The 25,382-nt window shown below is 38.0% G+C and overlaps 1 protein-coding gene across 1 annotated transcript in view; it reads left to right on the forward strand.

Annotated features, from left to right (window-relative positions):
• Positions 1 to 25,382, forward strand: part of DDX10 (DEAD-box helicase 10) — a 192,203-nt gene that overhangs the window by 105,929 nt on the left and 60,892 nt on the right. The window contains exons 14-16 of the mRNA XM_056328581.1: positions 5,106 to 5,219; positions 7,454 to 7,615; positions 24,706 to 24,762. Coding sequence (XP_056184556.1) covers positions 5,106 to 5,219; positions 7,454 to 7,615; positions 24,706 to 24,762 — 333 coding nt within the window. The remainder of the gene's footprint in view (positions 1 to 5,105; positions 5,220 to 7,453; positions 7,616 to 24,705; positions 24,763 to 25,382) is intronic.

Below are 25,382 nucleotides of genomic sequence, written 5' to 3' on the forward strand. Positions count from 1 at the left end.
CTGGGTAAGTAATGTAATGATGTTGGGAGAGACTGAAAAATATTTCCAGGTACAGCACCATTCTTCCTAAGAATTGTAAAGGATAAGCAGGGGGGAGGAAAAAAGCCCACTAAAGCCCTAGAAAAGCAGTAATGCCTGTAATAGCTACCAGGACTGGAAAATGGTTTATAACATGTTTTTCTACTAATGTTTTACTCAGCCACAATAAGGTACTCCTGTCTTCAGGCGCCTTCTCTAGTCAATATTCTGTGCTTGCTTTCACAGGTTTGTTGAGTTGAAATTAACAAGGAAATTATAGCTAGAAACAAAGAAACTTTACATTTGATGATTTGTAACAGTCCAAAGGTCAAAGCAAGTGTGTTTGGGTAACAGATGCTAAGTGCTTTGATCCTGAGTTACAGAGGATTACATACTCAGTCTAAACTATTGACTTCAAAAATTGTATTAATAATAAAAATATTCCATGTTAGAATAGCAAAATTTACTGACATTTGTTTCTGATGCCCTGTCTTTTATGAAAAAAAAATATTGAAAAATAGTAAATCTTATGTCTTAAACTTGTCTTAATTTAGAAAGTATCTTAAGATACTTTAATTAAGATACTTAATTTAGTATCTTAATTTAGAAAGGCTTTGTCATAGATCCAGCAAAGAATATCAGAGCTTTTAAGCCAGAAAACAAAACCCTCTCCTTTTTGAGAAAAACAGAAAAAAACTTGCAGATTAGCTGTATCGTTTCTGATCCTGTATCAAAATGTTTGAATTTTCTGTGCTTTTAAGAGCTAGTCTTTATTCTAACTCATTAAACAACCCAGCAAGCCATCTGGCATGTGCAAAAGGAATAAGAAATTTAGGCTTTTGATTAGTAACAATAGAACGTCCCCCAACCCTGCAGCTGAGCCCAAGTCTTATGAAATGTTTATAAACTAATGTGACTTAACTTCTAATGCTTGACTGGTATATACCATTTTAAAGAGGTTGATTATCACTCTGATCTTGTTTGATCAGTTTAACTATTGCCATATCTTTGTCGGCCGATTTTATAGGGCACAGAGCAAAATGTATGTGCTGGTGGGTAGCAGGCAGCCCCTCCTCACTGTCATGGAAGCGTATGAGCACCAGCTGATGCTTTAACTTGTGTTACCAACTTGAGTTCAACTGCAGAATCCCTTCGGTATCTAACAGCAACATGGAAACCTGAGCCCAGATCATGCATGCCCACTTCGGTTCAGTCAATGGCTTATTTGATGGTATAATTCAGCTGTAGAAATGGATCTACTGAGGTAGGTGTTAGTTGAACAGGTTTTGATACACAACGTTTTCTGAGTGAGCCAGTTGGTGTGGGGAGCTGCTACGCCCCCTCAGCTCACTGTAAAGTGCCCAGGCTGGTGGCTTGCTCTGGCACCAGGGCAAGGACAGGTGTGTCAGCAGAAACCCTCCATCCTCTCTTGTCTGCTGGTGTGACAGTGCTTCTGCCTGCAAAGCCTGTGACCCCAGATTTCAGCTGTTAGCTGAGCAGTGTTAAGAGAGGAGTTGGTGCTCCTGCCACAGCTGCATTTGCAGCAGTTGAGGTTAACAGATGGAGATGATCTTCTGGCAGCCTCCAGCAGCTGGTGGTGTCTGCTGATATGGTGAACTCATTGTGAAGAACAGATGAAGCTACAAGAATGTGGGTTAAATGCCGACCTGCTGCTTGTAAATTGTTAGGTATCTTCTAGTACAAAAGGTGAAAATGGGGAATGAGAAAGCATAATGGCTTGAAAGTGCAGGGAACTGAGAGGTTGGCACTGAAGATTAGGAAAGCCTGAGGTCTGCTATGCATTGGTATTATGCTTCTTACAATGGATGAATCAGACTCCTGCTTGGTGAGGACTTGATGCTTCAATGTAGCCATTCAGATGTGGGGTGGAAGCAAAGACAGGTGGTGGCATTAGGTATTTGGGTGAGGGGGTCACAGGGATAGCGTGGATGGGGGAGGATGCCAGGAGCTGTGGTGGACGTAAACGACCCATCCTGCACCAAGACTGCAGCCAGTTGGAGGAACACTCAGCTCAGATATGTTCAAGGTAGAGTGGCAGCTGCTGGGACAGGGAATATGGGGAGAGGCTTTGAGACTTGGGGGGCAGATGTTCTGAAAGATGATACTGGAGTCATATGGAGGGAGAGGCTTAGGTGGCAGAAGAGAGACTTTAGGACTACATAAGGACTCCAGAACAGTGTGAGAGGAGGTCCCTGGGAGAGGACCAAAGTTGCATTTATGGGACCCCAGAAATACATACATCCCATGGCTGACCTGCCTGACTCTTCTCCTGGACCATGTAGCCTCTCCCTTGGGACAGGGAGGTGTCAGAAACCACTGTACTAGCTAATCCAACTTCCTTCCTGGGCTACTTCTGCTGAAAAGTGAAGTCATGTAGTTTGTAAAATTGTGCCTACATCTGTGATGAAAATGTTTTGCTATCTGAGCCTGTTTGGTCTTGAACTGTTGACGGTCGGTCAGGAGACGGTGTCTGAAACTGAGGGAGCCTTGACAGCCATCCTCATTGAAGCATTTTCAATTTAGAAAGCAATGAGTGTCCTAATAAAAAAACCAGTTTAATTATCTATGGGGTGTTTAGAGTTTTATGCTAATACTCTCTCCTGTATGTTTTTTAAAATTCTGATCTCTTACCTTTTCTTAATGCTGCATATTGTAAATCTGCCAAATTCACACACTGATTTTATCCTGTGCTTTTTAGGTATATAGTGGGGGAATTTAGCTTACCATTTGTTTCTTCCTCCTCTTGTTCCTGCTCTTTGTTTGGAAATTTTGTCCTATCCCATCTTTTTCCGTGATACTTTGCAGCATCAAAATATTTCTCAAAATCACACAGAGGAGGGCGGGGGGAAAAAGGTACAACTGGAAGTGTTGACTGTGTATGCATGCAAAGACAGCCCATTGGATATTTGTGCTCTTTCTTAAAACACAAAACCTTTTTTAAACCAAGAAATGTAAACAGCTGAGGTTCACATTTAAATATAATTTTACAAAATATTGTACCAATTCGAAACTTTGTCACCTTTTTTTTTAATTAGCATATTATACTAGTACCAATAATACTGGCAGAAATAAAAGATTATTTAAGAAGAAAACAAACAAACAAAAAAATCCCAACCAAAAAACCCAAAAGCAACTGGTGGAAGAAAACGCTGTGGTAGTGAGAAGTAGCATCGTACCACCTCGAAGTACTTCTCTTTAAATTGTTCATCTAGACAATTCCTGTTCTTTTCCAAGTAGTCCATATTTAAAGGTAAGGATTTTATGCTTACGCAGGCTCTCAATTTATGCTCGTAAGATAAGCGGCAGGAGTTAAGGAATAGTGCAGCTTTCTGAACTGTTGAAGGTGTGCCTTGGTAGTAGTAACTGCACAGTGCAACAAAAATCGTATGACAAGACTGAGGATGTAAGTGCTGCTACAGTTACTTTTTCTATAATAGATATGGTCATTACTTCATAAAACTGTGCTGTAGCTGTCATAAACCATTTTTCCTGTTAGGAAGACTGTAATTTTTCTCTTTTATAGTTCATATTTCTGTGCATTAGTGTGCTGACCATAATGACAGTGACTTTCTGAGTTAATTTCTTTTGCTTCCTTTTATAGTGGATTTGGTAGAGAACATGAAACTGATTAAAAATGACCAAAATAAAAAAGTGAGAAAAGAAATTTAAGGTTTTATTTTTCTCTCCAGTTGCTTTGACCACTTCCTGGTATTTATCAGAAGTTTAGACAGTTCAGTGATTGTTTTTCAGGCACTTTTTCCTGAGTAGTGGAGGTTTGCAGTCTTTACCGGATGATAAATGAGTTGTGGGTCTTCTCCTGTGGAGTCTTCAGATCGTCCTACAGAATATCTGGTGCTATAAAATACCTTCTGCAATGACAGTTTCTGCTTGAAATGTCCTCTGTGTGGGTTGTGTCTTGTTAGATGCCTGAAACACATAGGGCCTTTGTTCCTGAAAGGAGGGCTCTCAGAAGAAGAGCTGGAGGTTGGGATCCTCCATGCTCTTTGGTTCCATGATGTTGCCACCAGATGGGTGGCTCTGTGAAACTTACATCTGTGTATCACATCTGTGGATGTGACAATTTATTGTCCATTGCATTTTACAGAAGTGATTGAAATGGTCCTCCCAGAGTTGCAAACTACCTCCAATTTGTGAAAAGACTCTGGATAAATGTTCCAATTGCTGTCAAAAATAGAAGTGACCTCTTCACCTCTTGTTCTAACAGCAAGATTGCAGCACAAAAAAATAAATGTAACTTCAGTATCAGTGTGGTTTTTGTATAGGGATACTGTTTTGCTGGTATTTGCTTTTTCTGGTCGCTGTTGCTTTCTCAGTGATAGCCAGGAAAGAACAACCTCAACCTGTTGAAAGTGTTGTTAATGTCTAGGTTTCAGAATCTCTACTGACTCATTTGTTGGTTTCCCTTGTGTCTTTACCACTTTGTTTCACTGCAACATTCTTCCTGTGATGCTAATAACTTTTGTGATTCTGAATGTTACTTAATGCTAAGTTTGCTTAACATCTCCTAGCACTGATGTTCCGCACCCTGCTGGTACTGCAAGGGACAAGAGCTATGAAATAGGAAGGTTCTTGCATGGCCACTTGTGGCCTTCATTGACACAAAAATAACTCAAGCTGGTGTGCTGCAGTGCCTGGGGACGGTGTGATGACAAGTGAGATGAAAATGGTATCTGATCAGTTGTAGCTAATGGCTTTGGTCAGTTGTACTGGATTTCTTGTCTGATGAGGCTTGCTAAGAGTGTAAACTGGTGAATCTAGTGCCCTTACCCCAGAAAGGTTAGTGAGATTTGAATGAGTCGGGTGTCCTGCTGCCGACAGGATTTAAGTTATGCATAATTTTTATCAGAGTAAATGAGTTCCTTGTGATAAGGCCAGCTTAAAACACTTTTATGAAAAGGTCTGTTAGCTCATTTTTACTGAAAATTACTCTTACTCATGTGTTTTAGGAATTACATTTTAATACATCTAATTGCTTTCAAGAAAGTTTAAAGCATATACTCTGTGACTGGAAAAAATAATAAGAAATCTCATTTTATTTTATACAGAATACATCAAAATCAAAGATGAAGAAAAAAACAACTAAAACCCAAGAAGCCAAAAAAATCTTGAAGAAGAAATTTAGAGTCAATACAAAAGTAGTTTTTACTGAAGATGGAGAGGTAAGATCAATTCAAAATAACTGTATTTTGGCGGGAACTGAATTTGTAGTTTATATAAAGACAAAAATACTTCTACTTTATATCCATATAAAAAGGTAATGCTTCTCAAAAGTGTGTGGTTTTTGTTATGGGTTTAAGTTTTGCAGAACTGCTCAGCTTCCATTTAGAATTCAGTTCCATTGGGAAAAAGAGGAATGCTGGGCACTCGCCTCTGTTCACCTTTGTATGTGTAAGATACAAAGGAGCTGTTAGTGGATGTACAGAACCGCACCTCTTTTCTGCCTGTTATCTTCAATTTCAGGTTGAATCAACAGCCTATTTTTTCCTTGCAGAAATGTAAAACAATTTTCCTGTAGCTATTTGCCAAAGCTGCCCCAAGTCTTGAGTTAATGTATGGGAGTTAAGTTCTTGGTTTTCTTCCCAGCATTCACTATTTCTAGATTAAAAGTTTTGTTAGGAAAGCTAAGGAAGTACCAATTTTTTGCTTACTGGTGGTGATGTAACAGTGCATTGAAATTTTCCAGTAATTTAATTGGATCTTTTAATAGCACCTGGAAAAATGGATTGATTTTGTATCAAAGGGAACTATTGTGGGTGCCAGTCACTCTAGGGTTTCATTGTGGCAATAACCTTACTAGCAAGTCTCCACACTGCATAAACCTTTGTGAAATTTGATTTCAAAGCTTCAGATGCAGTGTATGTTCTTCCATTTCCAGCATTAAGAAAAAAGCAGGTGGTTGTTTTTGTTTTTTTTGGTTTTTTTTTTACTTTAGATTCAGTTCAGCAAGACATATACTGAAAGAGAGGTCACCTTTACAAGTATATAATTTACTTTTGTGACCAAATAAAGCATTTTATATTGCAGATGAAGGGACTATAGGTGTATAATTACTGACATGAGACAAAATTTAAAAGGTTTTAGAGGTTATATCTTCTTTATAAATGATCTTTAAATATTTTATATTTAAATATATTTAAATATTTTAAAGATATTTTAAAGCAGTTGTCTCATCTTAAAATACATGCACAAATGTTTTATGAATCTACACAATGAAGCAAAAAGGAGTGAGAATGGAGAGAAAAAAAAGAAGCACAAAGATTGTAGTTAGAAAAGCAGCACAATAGAGAAGGGGTACCTTATTTAAGGAAACATAACATTTGCATTGATGTATGTTGTTCCTACCTTTTTTCTGAGCTGTGTAAAAGTGTGCTTCACAGTTTACTGTTCTGCTCCATGTGCTTCTCTTTGATAAAGTAAAACTCCTTTAAGAAATGTATCTTTCTAGGAAATACAAGTACGCAAACTCCATTTTACGAAAGGAAGTGGGAACAGTAGGTTGGGTTTATCAGTATTAAGGTGAAAAACACCCTGTGTGCATTAGGGAGTCCTAAACATGTTTGGTTTTGCATTATCTCAAAGACATGCTGTCATTTCTTTTTTTAAATTACTACTCGACCAATCCATAAGCAAGAACGATTTTGCAAAGGCTGTCCCCAGGTGATGACATACCACAAGTTTAAGCTATTAAGATAGGTGGGGATTTTTTTTGGTGAGTATGTAGTCTTTGTCTTTCCTTTAGAGTTTCAGATATTTAAGGGAAGCTGGATGTGTTCAGCATGTCATCCACAAGTCAGACTCGAATCATCAAACATTTCCAATCCTGGTTTTATACAATAACAAATAAAACCCTCCACTGCTGTTCTCCTTGCTTCTCCCAAAACATGAACCTGCAGTTACGTTTTTTCCGTGCACTGTGTGATGAAAGCTTATCTCGGTTTTCTCTCAATTAATATGGTGGAATATTGAATGTTTACAAGAAAACGTACTGTTTAGATTTACTAGTGTTTTGTTCTCTTGTGTTGCATATATTCAGGAGAGTCATTTCTTGAAAGCAAATATGATTTTTCTCCCAAAATGATCAGCAGGATTATAAATTATTTGTTCTATTAGGCAAAGGGAGAAAAACAGGGGAAGATGCTCAAGTGAATCCATTAAACAGTAATATGGTGTAATGCAGATGTTATTTTCAAATATTCATTTTTGACTGAATGTGATGTTAAATAAACTTATCAGGGTTTGTATTGTGCAAAAGTTTTATTTGTTTGTCACCTTTGCGAATGGCCTCTTCTGTTTAGTCTAGAAAAATGATGTATTGGAGTATTTAACACCTCAAAACTTTGATGTGGAATAAGTGATCCTAACCATTACTTTTCTTGTTGACTGTATAATTCAGTTAGTGCAGCAGTGGCCACCTGTGCAAAAATCCAGTTTGGCGAAAGCAGATGAGGAAGATGATTCCAGTGGCATCAACTTAGATAAAGTGAAAGAGATTCTGCGGGAAGAAGACAAATTTGACAAAGAAGAATACAGGAAGAAAGTAAAGGAAAAACATAGGGTAAGTTAATTTCAACCTCAGTTACTGAAGTGCAGAAATGGATACTGTGATACGAATTTCTCGGTGAGAAGTACTTAAGTATAGTACAAGTTCATTTAAATTTGTTGATTTTTTTCAAGACTATATTGCACACAGGGGGACTGTTCAGATGTAAATAGCTGGATAACACAAGCATTATGCAATACCAGTTGTTGGTGACAGTGATTTATTTACAACTTTAAACTCTGGTGGGCACTGTTTGTTTTTTTTCTTTTTAAGCAGTGTTCAGTGGAAGGGTTTGTTTCACAAAAAGAAAGTGCTTGACATATTTGCTCTAACAAATAATGAAGATGGTTAGGGGGAAGGGGAAGAGAAAGAATGTCTCTAAAATATCTTCAGACTACCACTTGCCTAACATTCAATGTTACATTTCAGGTAGGCAAAATTCATGTAATGAATTGTTGAGATAGTGTCATATAATTACATGGCTGTAATTTGAAAACGTCAGTATCTGCGGTCTGGCTTCTCTCTGGCATTTAAAAACTTTTAAGTTGCAGACTGTAAGTTTGCAAACTGCTTCTGTGTTACTTGTCATGGACCAAAGTAGAGTTTTCTGACCTTGTCACGTACCAGTCATATGGAATACAGCTGGCTGTCTTTGAGTTCAGGGATTGTTCTGTTAATTGTTGTGAGAAGGGTTTGGATTTCTCCAGAAAATGGATAAATGTTAAATCCCAGGACTTTGTGTTATTAAAGGCCTGCTTTATACTCAAAGCTTCTAATTTCCAAAGCATTAAAAAGTGTTGTTTTTTTGACCTGCTCTGCAAATGCTGACTTTATCCAGTTTGACTTTATCCACTGATGGCTAACGATTAGTGCTATGTATTCCAGCATCTGTTAAGGTTTGTATTTAAACAAAATAATTTGGTGGGAATTTCTGAAAGCTTCAAGTTATGTTTAGGCATTGAAGTATTCCAGCTAAAGTCAGTGTACTTCACATGCCTAATTTGAAAGTCTGCTCCTGTAGTCCTGTTACGGTCATTTGACATCTACAAAAAAATCTCACCTCTTCTTTAGTGAAGTGTTGCATTTGAAAGCAGCTGCAAACAAATTGTTTCCTGCGCTATAGGTGAAATCATAGTCAATTTTACAGAAAGCAATGCTATCAAATTTCAAGGATGCAGCTTAATAGGGAAGGAGAGACCGACTTTCCAATCCATCTGCTATTCACTAGCAGATTCATATACTTTGACTAACGCTTTTATATGTTTGACATCAGACTTCAGTGATTAAATACTTCATCAGCTGGTCTGTTAAGACAGCTTTATCATTACAATGCCAAGGAGAACAAATGACACTGATCTGGTATTTACCTGCATTAAAAAAAATTTCAACTGTGGAGATACTATGAAAAGAGAATGTGTCTTTTCAAAAGTGAGGCAGGCAAAATGAACAGGACTGACCACATCATCAATATCATGGGCATTTTTTGCAATTACGAAAAATGACAAGTTTCTTATAACCTAATTACTTCATGAGTGTTTTTCACGTTACACCTAATTATTATCCTTTATGAAATGAAATTAAAAAAAGAATGGTAGTATGTCAAAAAGAAGGAAATACATTTTTTAAAAAAAGTCTTCTGATTCAGGTACTGTGATATATGGGTCTAGTTTTTAGGGCTACCTTAGTGCATTCAGTTATTGCATGCACATTCAGATTCTGTATTTGTGGTTTAATAATTTGAGGTGAAAAATATTTCATATGGTAAATTCTCTGTACACAATGAAGTATTCAGTTTCCTGATCGTCATTTAAGTATTGAAATGGTCTTAGCAACAGTTTAGTACCCTAATATCCAAATCTAAAGGAGATGTAACTTAAAAGGGAAGAAGGGACAGGAAGGTGATAGGTGGGAGTTCAGGATTTACTTTGGTAGAACCTTGTTTGCCTCCCTGTTGTCTCGCTAACCTTGTGGTTAATGGTGATCCTCCATCCTCACTTCAGAAGGCATTCGAGTTTGAGATACCAGTTCATTTTACCTATTAATTAATACAAGCTACATAAGATAAGGCTGCCACGTGGATTGAATGGATTTCTGTTACTCTACCTTATTACTAAGTCACCTTTTATGTCTGTGATTCTTGACAGTCAGATGTTGCTGCTTAGGAAAAAGCTGTAATAGTAATAGTTAGGCAAGTATGTCAAGTCCTGCTCTTTTGTCACATCCAAGCAGAGACAAGAACCACCTCCTTTCTCTTGGGTCATGTGAAGCTCGTCTAGTGATCAGAAGATCTACTTATCCAGTGACCCATGAAGAAGCTACATTGTTAGTATTGTGTGGCAATATGATTCAGGCTTTTTTTTTAGCAGAAAATGTGTAATTAGTTAAATTCACACTACATGGAGAAGTTCTATGGCATAATTTAGGTAAGTGTTATAGATAAATATTATTTTAGCCATTTCAGCCATTGGTTTCTCACTAATATTTTTTGGGGAATTTATCGCAATGTCAGTGGTGCAAGTCATCGGTCCTTTGTTCATGAAAGAATGCTAGGGAAAAATTTGAACTGCTTCACAGTAAAAAGGAATCATGTGGTTACTTTCACAGTGGTTATTTAATAATTCTCCCACTTCATAAATTTTCCCTTCCCAAAAGATAATGTAATTGCTTAGTAGCAGATACTTAGTTGAGATTTAATATTTGGCTGGCATCTCAGTGATGTGAAGGAAGAACAACTACTCAAGTGTATGTATCGTGACTGTACTGCAGAAGCCTCATCAGGTCCCTGATCCTTACCTGAATTTGCTATTAAAAGTTTGATTGTGTATGTGAGCCTGATGGACTAATGGTGTAAGTTATTTCCTAGCCTCTCTTGGAGGGAGAGGATGAAACCTGAAAGAGATTCAAGTGTGTTAACAACAAAGGATATGAAAGCAACAAAAAGTCTAGGAGACTTTCTTTTATTATTTTTGTGACTTCAGATTTTGTGTAAGTACAGCTGTCTTAGTGCTACTTCATGTCAGTTAGAGAGGAGCTTTTGAAAGGCACATACTTTCATCCCACCTTACACGTCTCCTCACTGGCATTCAGCAGTTCCTTCTATACGAAGTCTGAAATCCATCACTTGTGAATGTCATTGTATTTTGGCTGCTAGTGAAGTATGGAGGATTTTAAAAAAAAGCATCATGCCGTAGCATGAACTCTGTCATCTGACCTTACCTTTCTGCAGTAATGCTAATGATTTCATTCCCATCTTTAATTTCCTTCCCGCAAGCGGGCTACTGTAGATCTTTGTCCATTTGACACCTTTTCTAACAGCAGATGTGACATCTGTTTTTTCATTTTCCATCTTGATTACTGAACTCTCCTGCAGCTCTCTCCATGCTAGCTTTTTGAAAAGGCCATGGCTAATTTTTTCCTATCTGCTTTTGCTTCAGATTTGTTCAAGATCTTTGCTTAACTTTTTCATCGATTTAACTTTCATCTGTTCCTTGACTTCCAGCAAGTTTCAAATGTCTGTATCTTGATTCATATTTCCTCCTCTTAATTCTTTTTTTTACTGCTGCAGCTGATGCTTGGTGTAGTTTCTTGGTTTGTATGTTTGCCAGTTTTATTTTTTCTTTAAATCAATTTTTGAAACATGCTAAATTTATTGAAGTTTCTATATAGGTAGATTAGAAGACCACTGGAGACAGATGTGTTTTCGTTCTGTATAAACCAAATGTAGCAGCCAGCTACTTGGTTATGAACATCAGCAATCAAAAAGTCCTCTGAAGCTGAATGTATGCTAACACCCGGAGCCTCTATATTGGCTTTAAAGTGGTGACTTAGAATAACAAAATAATTTACAGGGTGCTATGGAAGCATGTGTTGTTTCATCCGGTTTTCTGTATCTTGCACGTGGGTTCAGATTTCAATTTAGATTTTTAGTGGATGTAGAAAAAGCAGTGTTTTCATAAAGTTGTCATTTTATAGGTCATCTTCATTGAGAATCCCTCTTTTATGGTTTCTTCAATATAATATTGAACATTAAAGATCTTGGGGGGAAAAAACCAACTTCTTAAAATCAAAATTTGCACAAAATAGCTTTTTTTTTCAGGTGAATATGGACTGTAAACTTAATCTGAACTTTCCTTGCAAAACCATTTCTGATGGAAAGCAAAAGTATTCAGAAGGTATCCACAGGCTATTACTTTTAAATCCATTTGTGACTGTCATTTATGTGAGCACAGTTTTCAGTATGATCAGAAAAATGTTTTGCTGCATTCACAAAATGCTTGGATTAGATGAGATGTGTGTTGCAGTGCCTTAAGGCTTGTCGAAACTTGCAAAGCATCTACACCCTAATTAGGTTTCCTTCATGAGCCTCATATTTTGTTATCCTCTCCTTCTTCTGCAAATGGTGAAAAACTGAAAATCCGATAGATAAAAATAAACCTGAGGTATAATTGTGATGTAATTAATGCTTATTGAAGTTTTGGAAGCAAAGTAAATTTTAGCAGTTAAGCACAAGGGAAAGGGCAGTAACACTGATCAAGATGATGTGAAAAGAATTCTGCATTAATGATACTTAATGACAGCTCAGCGAGAGCTATAGATTTGAGCTCTTTTGAAATGTGTAAAATGTTATAAACAACAGTAAAGGGAGAAGTGAATAAAGTATTCAGAACATGTTTTCACACTCCATTTTTCAAGTTTTCAACTGAAAATGCACTGTTGTTAGGAGGAAAATAGTGCAGAGAGGGATTCATCTTGCTTCTTAATAACCTCTCTTTCTGTGCACTAACCCAAGCTCAGAAAAATGCCCATAGGTGCTGAAGGAAAAATGAATAGGAGCCTTATTTCTTACCTCGCTTTCCAACAAGTAAGTTATACTGTGAACTTTGGATGATCAGTGTGAGAAGATGGTTAGAATTCTTTTATTTTCCAAAAAATTCTATTTTATTTTATTTGGAAAGTATTAGTAGCAAACAAGCTGAGGCTGTCTTCAGGGGCCTGATACTGCAAGATGCAGTTCTGTACCTCCCTGGAAGACGTGAAACAACTGTGGTCATAGAGGTATGACAGCAGTTAGACTTCAGGTCACAGGGGAGGAATCTTTCAGAAGATGTTGCACTGTAAGCATTGTATCATGTCTTGTGTTTTAAATATAATATATGTTTTGGTTTTTTGAGACTCCTTGCGGAATCTTCTAGTGATGCTGCTGTTGCTGGGAGGAAACTGGAGATATTTTGTGGCCCTTGTGCTGCTGAAATGGTGCTGATTTGTACCACTTGAAGGTCAGAGTTATGTGGTGTCTTGGTTTTGCTCATGCTGTTCTTAAGTCATTAGAAAATACAGAACTATTTTAGAAACTATATTGAAACGAGTACCTCTGGTTTGTCTCCTGTTCCTAAACATGTTTGTTAATGGGACAGTGGGTAGTTTTAATGAGAAGGATACACCCTGATACTTTACCCTTTGCATATTTGCTCTCCCAAATATTATTACTTTAATTAACTCTTTCCAAGGCTAAAAGAAGAAATTCTTCATACCAAACTTTATGGAAAGACTTTTATAAAATAAATAGCTTGCAATTTCAGGAAGAGTATTCTTACCCCAGTGTAATAACTTTCTGATTAAAATTCATTCTTGAAAATGGAAGACTGCAGAGTGGTAAAAGAAGCCAAATCCCATGGATTTCAGCTCAGGAGGTTTCTTCTGCAGGTCTGTTAAGATGGAGGCTGCTGCTATTCCAGGTTACAGCCCCAGCCCTAGCAAGGCTGTGCATGTATTGCACAGATGTGCACACGCAATACACACATGGGTAGCCACAGAGACAAGAGCGGCAGAAAAGATAAACGCAGGCAGCACTCACATAAACATGAACAGCACAGGCAGCACAAGCTTATTCCTTCTTCTTGGCTGATCAGGGTTGACATTTGCTAGCAGAACTGTGAACACCCTCACTCCCTTGATTCACAAGCACGCTCACATTGCTGATACTTCAGGCTCATGCTATTATTTAAGGTATCTCCAGTGTCCATACCCACACCACAGGGCCCTTACACAGTCACTGGCCTTGACCTTGGGTTTTTCCAGGTGCTGGTCTTTCCACACAGTCTCTCAGTGCCTTTCAAATATTCTGTAATAAGTTTGTTCTTTCCCATAAGACTGATAAACATATTGTTTCTCTTGTTCTTACCAGCTATGAAGGTCTGTGTGAACCTTCTCAAGGTTGTGCTTGTGTGATTCCTTTAATGTTCATCTATCAGTGACTCAGGGCTTCAGGTCTCTTGCTACTGTCTGCCTTACTGCTCATTAGGGTTAGTGTATTTGGTGTTCTGTCTACCACTTCTCCTTGTTTTATCTTTGTCTCAGTGTTAAGGTATCCTTACAAACCACATTATTACGTTCAAGGTATCCCTAGAGAGACCATCCAGGTAGATTTAAACACGGAGTTCATAGGAGTATTTTCTAGTATTTTTTGCATTAGTATTTATGCAATTAGATATTGGGGAGAGTAAGAGAGAGACTGTAACTAATTAACATACAGTTCTTTAGAATCTGGAAAGGATGCTTCCTCTAAGGAAGAAAACCAGAGTTGTAATACAAGGGATGATATAACAGCCTCAGTACTGAGTGTAGAGCTGCTGTTTAAATGGCATGAATACTTCAGAGGGCATTTAGTAAAGAAGAAGTACTATACAGCTATACAGGATATCTAGCATGCTTGGAAAGAGTACTTGGAGAACTGCGGTCACCTTATGATGACTTGAAATCTGTATGAATTGAATTGATCCAATGAAAGATATAAGCTTTCATTGTTCATAAGCCTTATATCAAGTGCGTATATCTTATACGCACTTGATATACGCACTTGATATAAGGACTTTGGAAAAAAAGAGATGTAAGTTTACTTATTGAGGAAGAATTCCTTTGCAGCCTGCAGTTGGCCAAGAGTTAGAAAGAAACTGTGAGTTTATTTTTAAAAGCAGCAATGCTGGTAACTTTTAACTAGTAGGAGAAGCGTGACCAAATCAGTTAAGGTGGTGGCTGATATTTAAAGTGGATTATTTTTCCTTTATATGTGTCATGCCACACTGCATTCCTTTGCGTTGACTTCCTGCTGTAATGCCTTTGTCTCTCCCTTACCTCTGGTCCCTGCCACACTCCTCACCCCGTGCCTTGGCTGAGCAGCCCCGTGGTGGGCACAGCCATGCCCAAACGGGACAGCTCTCGGGGGGATGCCCTGTGTCTTACCCCTGCTGTTGGCAGCCCTGCTCCAGCTGCAGCTCTAGGCTCTGCCTAGCTCCCAGTCCTGCAGTTGCAAATGGTTTCTGTTGATGAGACAGAGTATGATTTAAACATGTTTTGTTTATGGCTTTCTAAAGTAATATTAGAAGTACTTGTAGCATATTGTAATACATCGTTGAATGCTGTGTACAACAGTTCCAAGATACAGGAAAGACCCCCCAGGGATTTACTTTATTTTGTCAAATTTTTACTAATGATTTAAAAAAATAAAATCCAATTAATGAAAAATAGATGCTGTACAGTACAAACCATTCAGTATGCTGGAAGATAAACGCACTCGTGAAAAATAGTATTAGTAGTTTGAAATCAGTGAATACATTAATTCTGAAGAGAGATTGCATCGTATTTCAAAGGAAATAATCTGAAGGGAAAAAAAATCTCAGTGTGGTATTATTCTCTTCATTAAGTAAAGCACTTGAATAGTCCTTCACTTTGAGGTGAAATTTGTCTGATTTTGATGTAATTGTACAGTTGGTTTAAAGTGGTGCTTGGTGAGGATGATAAAATTCTCTCCTGTAAAGAGCGTGCTAGTGTAGGAGCTTGATATAAAGAGAAGGTTGCTGCTGAGAGGAGCGTTTAGCTGAATGGCCAAGAAGAAAAGTATTAGAGATGGAGAGATGTGTAAAGTCAGTCAAGAGACTATTTGTTAAAATGCCTGTCTGAGCCCTTTCATAGCTGTAGTGTGCAGCCAATGCCACTGTTGAGTTCCAAGTGCAGAGCTATTAAGAGAAGGGGAAGGGACACTGACAGGTGGGTTGACGGGCATCCCTTTTCAGTCTTAGCAGCAGCACGTCTGGCCTCACTGTGCTGCTGGCAGAGGCAAGGGCTTGCTCGTTGTTCACTTTTCTTTCACTTCAGCAGCTGGATGGGCTTGAAGCTTGAAGTGCCCTTCAGTGCCCTTGGAGTGTTTTCTAAGAGTTTTCCAGCAAAACTGGAGTTCTTGGCCTTGTCTTTTTGATGTAAAAAATAAGAAAATGAAGTAACTGTGAGTAGGTTGTTTTTGTAGACCCTTGTCAGATGAATGCCAGGAAAATGCAGCTGTGTGTGGAGGCTGAAGCAGTGCAGGCTTAGCTTCAGCTAAGATGGAGCTTCCATGCCAGGCTGCTTGTCCTGCCAGAGGATGTAATGGCACAACTGCCCAGAGTGCTAACCTTTGCTTGTCACGGGTCTTTGAGGCATCCTGGCAGGTTCTGACTGGAGCTGCACCCTTCGCTTACTGAGGCAGGTGCAGATAGCTGCGGGGGTTTTCTGCCTTCACTCAGATCTGGTGTATGAGAGCTGGCTGTTTCCGTAAGAGTGGCTGCACAGACAGCTCAGGAGTCTGTGACCTGTCCAGATTATGAATTTCCATTCTTAAATGGTATCATTCCTTCAAAACTAAAAGCGGCCAGAATCAAAATCAGATCAAGTACATCTTCATCTGCCTTTTTCCTCTACTTTTCTCTAGAAAAATACTAATGTGTTTTGCGGCGTAACTCCCATTGACTTGGTCGTTAAGGTTTTAGGTCACAGCTGTGTTAGTTTTAAACACCATTAACTAACTTATTTCCTGATGTAATTCTCTTGTGTTTTCAGTTGAATTAGGGTTACCTTTACCTCTCTTTCTGTGTGTGTTTGTGTATGTGCATACAGGGTGGAATAGAAGGGTCTGTGAATTCATTTGAAAGAACCCCTTTGATTTCTGTAGGTTCAGAGTCTGGCTTAGATGCCATTTGCACACAAAAAAAGATGGTTACTGTACTGCCTCTCTATTTTAATTACTGTGATTTAATATCTCATTCTTACTGGGAGGCTATTTGTCAGAAACAAACTGCGTATACATGTCCTATCTTGTGTCCCTTTCCTCCTCAGTTGATAACATCCCAAATTGCTTTTGTGACAATATATGTATGTTAAACATACATATGTTTAAACCAGATGGCCTACTTACCAACTTTAAAAAAAAAAAAAAAATTCTATCCTTAAAATGTGTTCAGATGTTAAATGAGAATTTTCAGTTTTTTCCACTGGTTTTCTGCATTGGTTTCCTTCTAACAATGTCCTTCTAAGGGTCAGTTTCTGCTAGCTCGTTTTCCTCTTTTAAATGAGAATGCCTTTTTTTCCAGCTGCCTCTTAAGACTTTTTCCAGTGCTTGTTTAATGTTTAAGGTTGTCACTGTGCTGTTTTTTACGTGCCTTTGATGCCACACTTTTCCTGTGTTGTCTTAAATAGGTCATACAAGACCTATGTGTTTCAGTTTCCCTACTTATAAAGTAAACATTAGCTCTAATATCAGCTCTACATATGAGGTTTACATCATTATGTTTATGCAGTTTGGTGCTTGAAGAGATTATTCAGTAGATTTTTAAAACCAAATGTTAAAGAGATTTAAAAAAACCTAAATAATAAAACAAACATAAAATAATCAGAAAGCTTTTGCTTTTTACCCTGAAGGTATTAAGATTTGTTTATTTAATAGTAAACAATTTTGTACTTAATTTCCTGTTGTAGTTTAACTGCAGCTGGCAACCAAGTACCACGCAGCTACTCGCTCGCTCTGACACCCCACCCCTCACCCCCCAAGTGGGGTGGGGAGGAGGGATGGGAAAAAGGTAAAACTTGTGGTTGAGATAAGAACAATTTAATAATTTTAATAAAATATTACAATAATAATTGTAATGAAAAGGGAAGAAAAAGAGAATAAAACCCAAGGGAAAAAAACACAATACAATGGCTCACCACCTACTGCTCAATGCCCAGTCAGTCCCCAAGCAGTGATCCGTGGCTCCTGGCCAGCTTCCCCCGGTTTATATACGGAGCTTGACATTCTGTGTATGGAATATTTCTTTGGCTAGTTTGGGTCACCTGCCCTGGCTGTGCTGCCTCCCAGCTTCTTGTGCACCTGCTCACTGGCAGAGCACGGGGAACTTGAAAAATTCTTGATTCAGAGTGAGTGCTGCTTAGCAGCAGCTAAAGCATCAGTGTGTTACCAACATTATTCTCATACTAATTCCAAAACACAGCACTATGCCAGCTACTAAGAAGAAAATTAACTTTATCCCATCTGAAACCAGTTGTTGTCTTTTTAAATAATACTCAAAGAAACACCAATAAGTTGATTCAATTTTATCTTTTCAGTAGGGAATGTTGGTTTGTTTCGGTGGTTGGAGCATTGCTTGCATGTAGATGACTTGCTAATCTCTGTAACAAGACAAATATTAAACTACATAGCAATATAAAATGTATGTAAAATAAATAGTTCTCACTTTTCTTCCTTCCACCTGTGCAGAGCACAACTGCTATGGAAGAGGTCACAGTTTCATTCTGTGTTGGCTCATGTGTGCTGGCTGTGTAGCTAGATAGTATGCTTTATGGGCTGGTGCCTTATTTATTAGAGCTGGATTTTCAGATACCAAGTTGCTTGCAAGCAGAGCAGATAATAATAATAATGAAAAAATATTTTTCATGTAAGCAGGACAGACTTGGCCTGAAATCTGAGAGAAGACAAATGTGGGATGCTGCAGTCACTTTACAGAGCATATATGTACTTCAAAATTTGGGAGGAAATCAGCTCTTGAATATGGCGATGCCAGTATGTGAGAAATGCTATGAACTTTTGAACAGCTGTGTGTATTTTCTGCAACACGTCTGGCTATCCTTAGCTATGTCCTGTCCCTCTAAAATGACAGGAGATAATAAAATACCACAAAATTATATCAGGTACTGGTTCCAGCTAAGATGTGTCTGCAAATGACAGTTTTCCAGGCAACAGGGTGATTTGTTCCAAACCTTGGCCACCTCTAAGATCTATTGTGTGGTAGACCATCACCTCAGGTGTTAAATAGAGTAGGTTGGTACCTCCAAGTTATGGCATCAGTATGTAAAGGATCATTTATTAAAAATACGGTGTTAAAATCTTTGATCAAAATCTGCAGGAGTTCTTGAGCATTTAAATAAAAAGACTTCAGATGACTCAGATAAACGTGACATTTTTACAGGAAATAGGTTTGCCATAGGCTTTTAAAATTCTCTCAGGGCTAAATGTGCCATAGGATGCATTAGTTGTATTGAGTGAAACTATTTCTTGCCTTTTGGTAAACAAATAGGTCAGTGAAATTTCAGGCTGGTAAAAGAGCAGTATATCACCAAATAAAGGAATTTATTTAATGTAAATCTGAGCAGTTACAACCCATGTACAAATCCTTAAAGAGAAGGAAAGGAGACTTTTATTATACAAAAATGTTTACAAATTAAAAAGCTAAAAAAAAAATACTATAAGAAACAAAGCTGTTAATTATACATGGCAATAAACACTGTATTTTTTCCATATCACATTTAACCCTCTGGACAAAGTAAAATGTAATCAACTGTAGAAAGAAGTGAGTCAAAGAGGGGATTTCCTGGGGTGGGGGCAGGGAAGAACCTTCAGCTTTCAAAATTGCTGGGTTTTCTCTTTTTATAACTAAAACTTGGCTTTTAAACTGTTTATGTACTCATCTTTCACATATGCCTAACCTCAGCAATGACAGAGAGCTGCCATGCTACTATTAATATTTTTTTTTTGCCAACTTGAGAACGTAGAATGTAAATGTTAGAATATTTTCTTTTTAGTAAGCATATTGGAGCCTTGAGGAGAAATGAAAGGGTTACGAGTTTTTGGTCTAAAGCTCAACAGTGAAAGAAAGAGGAAACGGAGTGTGAAAAGCCAGTGGCAGACTTCGTAGCTTCAGAGTTAAGAACAGTGAGTGGCTTTTCCACATATTAGAAGCTGCTTTATCCGTGGCTTTGGCACTGTGTTGGGCAGAGCTGGTTCTGTTGTTGGTTCTAGTGCAGGAAAGGTAGAAGATTTCAGTAACCATAAATTTTTCTGTTTGGTTAAAAGCCAAATGATTTAGCCATATTACATGATGATGACTGAAAACTTTCATCCCTGTGATTATTGAGGTTATTAGACATCCTTGTTAACTAGATGTGTAACTGGGGAGGGGAAAAAAGGGTAATTTACAGGAAATTTAAAAAAGCTGATCAAGAAGGTCTCTGAGCTGTGCAATACCATTAATGAAGAACTAAATGAAAGGAATATAATGCTAACCAGTGTGGCTTTGTGGAAAGTAGATGTGTAATGAACTATGTGTGTTATATTTTTATTAGAGCAGAATCTGGTTTGTAAATACATTTGTGGAATACACTGAAATTTCTGCAAGGCTTTTTACTGAAGTATTTTGATTAATAAATAAACATGGCACAAATTAAATGAACCAAAGCCTCAGTCACTGGAACATCCCAAACCAGCTTCTGATTAAGCGCGTTTCTAGCTAACCCATGGGATTTTTTTTATGGGAAGTGTGTTATTTCAAGATACTTTTTTTTTAGTGACATGGAAAAAGCTTTCTTGCCAAGTTGGGCTCAAACAAAGAAAACAGTGTTTTAAGATAGGCAGAAATACAAATTTCTAGGAAGAAGAAATTTAAAATAGAATTTTAGGACTGATAGCTCTTCCCTTACAGATACAGACCTTGACAAAGATTTGGGTGACGTGGTTGTTGATCAAGTCAATGTGAACTATTGCTGTGGGATTTTTCTGACAGGATCAAAAGGGCTGATAGAATTATAAATGTACAAACAGAAGTGACAGGTAGGACTGGGGAGGTGGCGAGATCTCAGTTATGTCTGTTCCTGAAGTATTTAGGAAAGTAGACCTATATGCTGAGAGACACCTAGAGTTAATTTTCTTCACCTTGCAAAAGACAGTTAAGAGGAAGCATAATAAGCGCGTATCTACATAAGGAGCTAAACTTTGATAATGAAGATTCCTTCAAGCTGGTTGGGAGACTATTTGAACATGGTCTAAAAGTCAAAGATAAGTAGGCTCAGACTATTAACAGCAGCTAGTTTTGAAAGCTTGTGGTGCACTGTCCTGCAGTGAAATGTTGTAAAATCTAGATAGAATATTATTCTGAACCAGGATATAACCACTGCAGTAGAGTGATTCAGTGATTGTGTTGTGCTAGTCAGGCACATTGATCCCATCACCCCTCCTGTTTCCTAAGTCCATGAACCTGTGGTTCTTGACCTATCCAAACTTTTCCTTAAATGATGTCTAAATAATCTGCATTTAGCCACTGTTCAAAACCTGCATACACAGTGTTGCTGACCTGTGATAATAAATGAATGTTCTGGCTACTGCCTTGAAGGTGAGGTTGCTTGGTTGTGGTCTAAAGGGGCTAGAAGCACTTTCTCAGGAGTTTAAGCTACAATAAATTATTGCATTGATTTTTGGTTAGAGTTCTTTCTCATCATCAGCATTGATAGCCTGGAAAGGACATCTTGCAGCTGTGAAGATGCTGCTGTATGGAGAGCTGTTCGGTATAAATGCAGAGGAAAGTATGGATGCTTGACTTCGCTATTGTAGATAGGAGTATTTAATCAGATTGTGATGTTTCAGAGCTTTATCTGACAGCCTTATGGTGCTGTGTTATGAAGTTACACTATAACAGAGTGTCAGCCAGTAACATATATGATTAAGTATTCATACCTCGAAACATGATCTTATGTTTTCCTGCCCTAGTAAATTGAAATAGATGAAAAAATTTCCTCTCTAAATTATGTGCCATTTTTACAAGTAATGATTTATAGCTTGATAGAACAGTGATTAACCTGGCATTCTTACTGTGTTACTTTAGATATTCCAAGAAAATCTAGACTTTTCTGTTACTTTTTCCCATGTATGAAAACTAATGTTGGACAGCTTAGTAAGTACAGGTAGTTACAGACTTATCCTTAGATGAACAGAATCTATTCACATGAAATAAATCAATATTGAATTGTTTGATTCAAATTTGCCTCGATTGATTACTTCTTACAGCTATCTCAAAGTACATTGTCCATGTGTGTCCGTGTGCCCATATTTCTTGCTAGCAGTAGCAATATAAGAATGAATGACATCACAGTTAAAATACTCATCTGAGTCTTTGGAGATCTGTGTTTCTGGCTGTGCTGTAGCATTTCTTTGTAACCTAAGGCAAGGTAGTTAATTTCTGTGTTTTGTGCAGCCATATAAAAGTGTATATATTTTTTATGTGGGGCTATTACCTTGGCATGGTAGAAAATACATTTGTCCTCTAGGTAGCAGGAAATAAGGTCCTGGCTGGGGAAAAGCATTTAAGCATTTGCTTAGCACACTGTGTGTACTTACACATGTACTTGAAGCTGTGTATAATTGTTTTCCAGAACTGAAGCCTAAGTTAGAGCCTGATGGCTGTTCCTGCATTAGCAAGTGAAATAGCCCAGTAAGAGGAAGATTACAGAATAAGGTAGTTGGTGCAGAGAACCAGATTGCATGCAGGGTGACAGTGGTGCGGTTTACACTGTATCAGCTCTTACCTGATGCTTTTAACTGAATCACTTTGAGGGAGGTCATTCCTCTACTCAGTATTCACTGCATCCTACACACCACCGCTGTCCCCCCATACAGGAGGTCATTGACAAACTGCAGCTGAGGTCACTGAAATGGTGGTCCTGTGTGGAAAGGCTGGGGGAGCTGGCTGTGTTCAGCCTGGAGCAGAGACAGCTTTGGGGGGACCTGACAGTAACCCCCAATGCTTACCGAGAGGTCACGGAGAAGACAGAGGTGGAGCACATCTCTTCACAGCAGTGCAGTTCAAGAGGGCAAGAGATGGTGTCCATAAGTTAAAACTTATTCAGTGTGACTGTAGTTAAGACACCGTCTTTTCATATAGCATAGAATTTTTCTATCTAAAATTTTTGTGGACTACTCAGTTTAAAAGCTGCTTTATCCTGCTTTGTAGTATCTGGCATATTACTCTGTAGCTCTGTTCTTTTTCACTTTTTCAGTGGCAAAGTTTGAAAATGGTCACAGTTTTAGCAGAAAAACAAGATAACCCCAGTGGTGACCCCAAAGAGTGAAGAATGCACAACTAAACCATTTTAAAACAGTGGGTGAAAGTGGAAAGCTTAAGTAAAATCATTAGAAAAGCGTAAGTAAAAATGATCAGAAATGAGTACAAATTTGACTTGGAAGAGAAGGAATCATAACATGGATGACCCCATTATGACTCTGAGGTCGTGATGCTTAGGTCTAGTGTTTTAGAGAGCACACTGTGTCCGTACCAGACAGTACTTGGTCCTGGTGGCTTCTTTTGCTCCATGTGCTGCCCTTGCAGCCTTAAATGAAATTATTATTTTTTACTGCTTTTTTAACTTTAACAAACCTTAACTAATAAGGCAGCTGTGTTGTATTTGCCTACAGCAGTGGCGTTTTTGTTGTGTTTCTTATCATGCACTGGAGGCCCTGACATGTATCTCTGAGTGTGTTGAGGTGTTTGAACCAGACAGCTTTGCACACAGCATTGGAGAACTGTATAAAGCAGTGAGACATAAACCTCATGTGGTTTTGTCCCTGTCTTTTGGTAGGGGCAGGGGCGATGAAATCTATTCGTTAAGTTTTGATTTGGGGAGGAGAGGTTGACTTAGAGATTAACACTTCTGTACTTAGGGCAGTTGGGAGAGAAAATGGGACATACCAGACAAATGGGTCACAAGAAACTGCATTTAGACACCAATTTTGAAAATCCTGGTGGCTCTGTTCTCCTTTTCCCAAGTCTGCACTCAAACACACTGTTTTTTCTAAACAACTTTGTGTGATACCTACCAATATGCTTTGGTACCATCGTTGTGGTGATATGGCACCAGGACTGCTGCAGCTATAGCTTTCTTGTTACTCCCACAAGTGAGCTGGAATGTGACTGGTCTTCAGCCTTCTCTGTGCTGAAGTGTTGCCCCTGGACTGGTGTTAATGTCCCCTTTTATGTAGACCTGGTTCTAAATGTGCTGATACTAGGAACAGCCTGCATTGCTCAAATAAACAGAGAGAGTTGTACTCCAGAAACATCTTTGTGCTAGCAAAATGTTTCAACGTTAATGTCATCAGCATCATTAAGACAAAAGAAAAAGAGGGAGTGGTGTGCTTTTCTAAGGGATATGTGCCCTCACCTGAATTTCTCTCCTTACCCCATGAAACAGATAATTTAAAGGCTGTTCAATTGCAGGGACCTGACATAGTCTATATTAGAGATGATCCTTCGGTTGGTTTAAAAATAAACCAATCCCAATAAGAACAACAACAAAAAAAGCAGCAATAAATGTCAATATCTTGGCCACTTTTGTATGCTCAGAAATCTGGCAGGCAGCTTTGAATGAATTTTATCAATGCCTTTGCTCGTTTTCCCATAGCAGAATCCCTTTGGTAGAGAGAACTTAATGCTGTAGTTTCTGAACTGATGCAATTACTAAGCAAATGCTATGCTAGAGCATTTGGTAATAACGGGGATGTGAAGGCTGGAGAGAGCTTGGTTTAGCTTTCACTCCCCAGTTGTCACTCCCCAGTTGTTTTACCAATTCTGAAGTTAGGAAGTTTGTTAAATGGATTGGTTTTCGTATTAAGCCGTTGAGAAATAAGAAAAGTTGGATCTCTCGATGCCATTTTAGCAACCTTGTTTTAGAGACAAATACTAACTTGCCAAAATACTTAGCAACATCATTCCTTTAAGAGTAACAAGCCTTGGTGAAGATTAAATGTGAGTTTGAATCATTCTTGTAGTTTTATTTACTTTAACAGCAAGAAGGATGAGTAATACCTCAATCAGATCTTTTTATTTATCCTTTTTCATCAGTAACATGTAGGGTGAATACGAGCAGTATACCATATGTGCATCAAAAATATCTAGGTGGCTCAACTTTAATCTTAAAATATTAAAAGAAAAAAACAAACAACCAGGAGTTTGCTTTAAAACTGTGCATCTTGTTTGTTTTAGGAGAAAAGGCTAAAAGAAAAAGCAGCAAGGAGAGAAGCCAGGAATAAGAATGCACAGGTAAGTATTTTTGTTATTTTGATCCATCTACTGATTGTGGGTTTGAAACCCTGTTTTTTAACTATTTAAATCCTTTCTTTAATAAGCAATGTTGTGATTAATGACTCTTTAAAGGCATTTTCTGTTTGTTTGCTTTTTCTTACTCCCTTGCTCTGATGTGGTTATAATGAGTTGCTGTTTAAGGATACTGAGAATGTATGACTGCATGTGTATGTATGTATGTATAAATACATAAAAGGTATGGAAGCCTTTTGGAATTGCAACCTCTTTATTCTGTATATCAATTGAGTTGCAATTTCAGCTGCAATGCTGATGCCATTTTTTTTTTCCTCTGAATACTCGGTCATGTTTATAACTTGCAGGCAGTAAGATTATTTTTTTTTTTTTTAGTCAAATCTCATTTAAACCTGTTTCTGCTGAACCTTATATTTAAAGCGAGTGTTTACATTGAAGTTTATTCATTCACCTAGTTAGACCCAGAAATGAAACCTTTGCTATCCTTTTTTTTATATGCATACTCCTAATTTCCTAGAGGCTGTCCTAGTTTTTCATATTGCTTGGTTTGTGATAAACTGAGATTTCATTCAGCTGCAATGATTTTCCAGAATATGGACGGAGTA

Source organism: Falco biarmicus, chromosome 2 (assembly GCF_023638135.1).
Source record: "Falco biarmicus isolate bFalBia1 chromosome 2, bFalBia1.pri, whole genome shotgun sequence".
Taxonomy (NCBI): domain Eukaryota; kingdom Metazoa; phylum Chordata; class Aves; order Falconiformes; family Falconidae; genus Falco; species Falco biarmicus.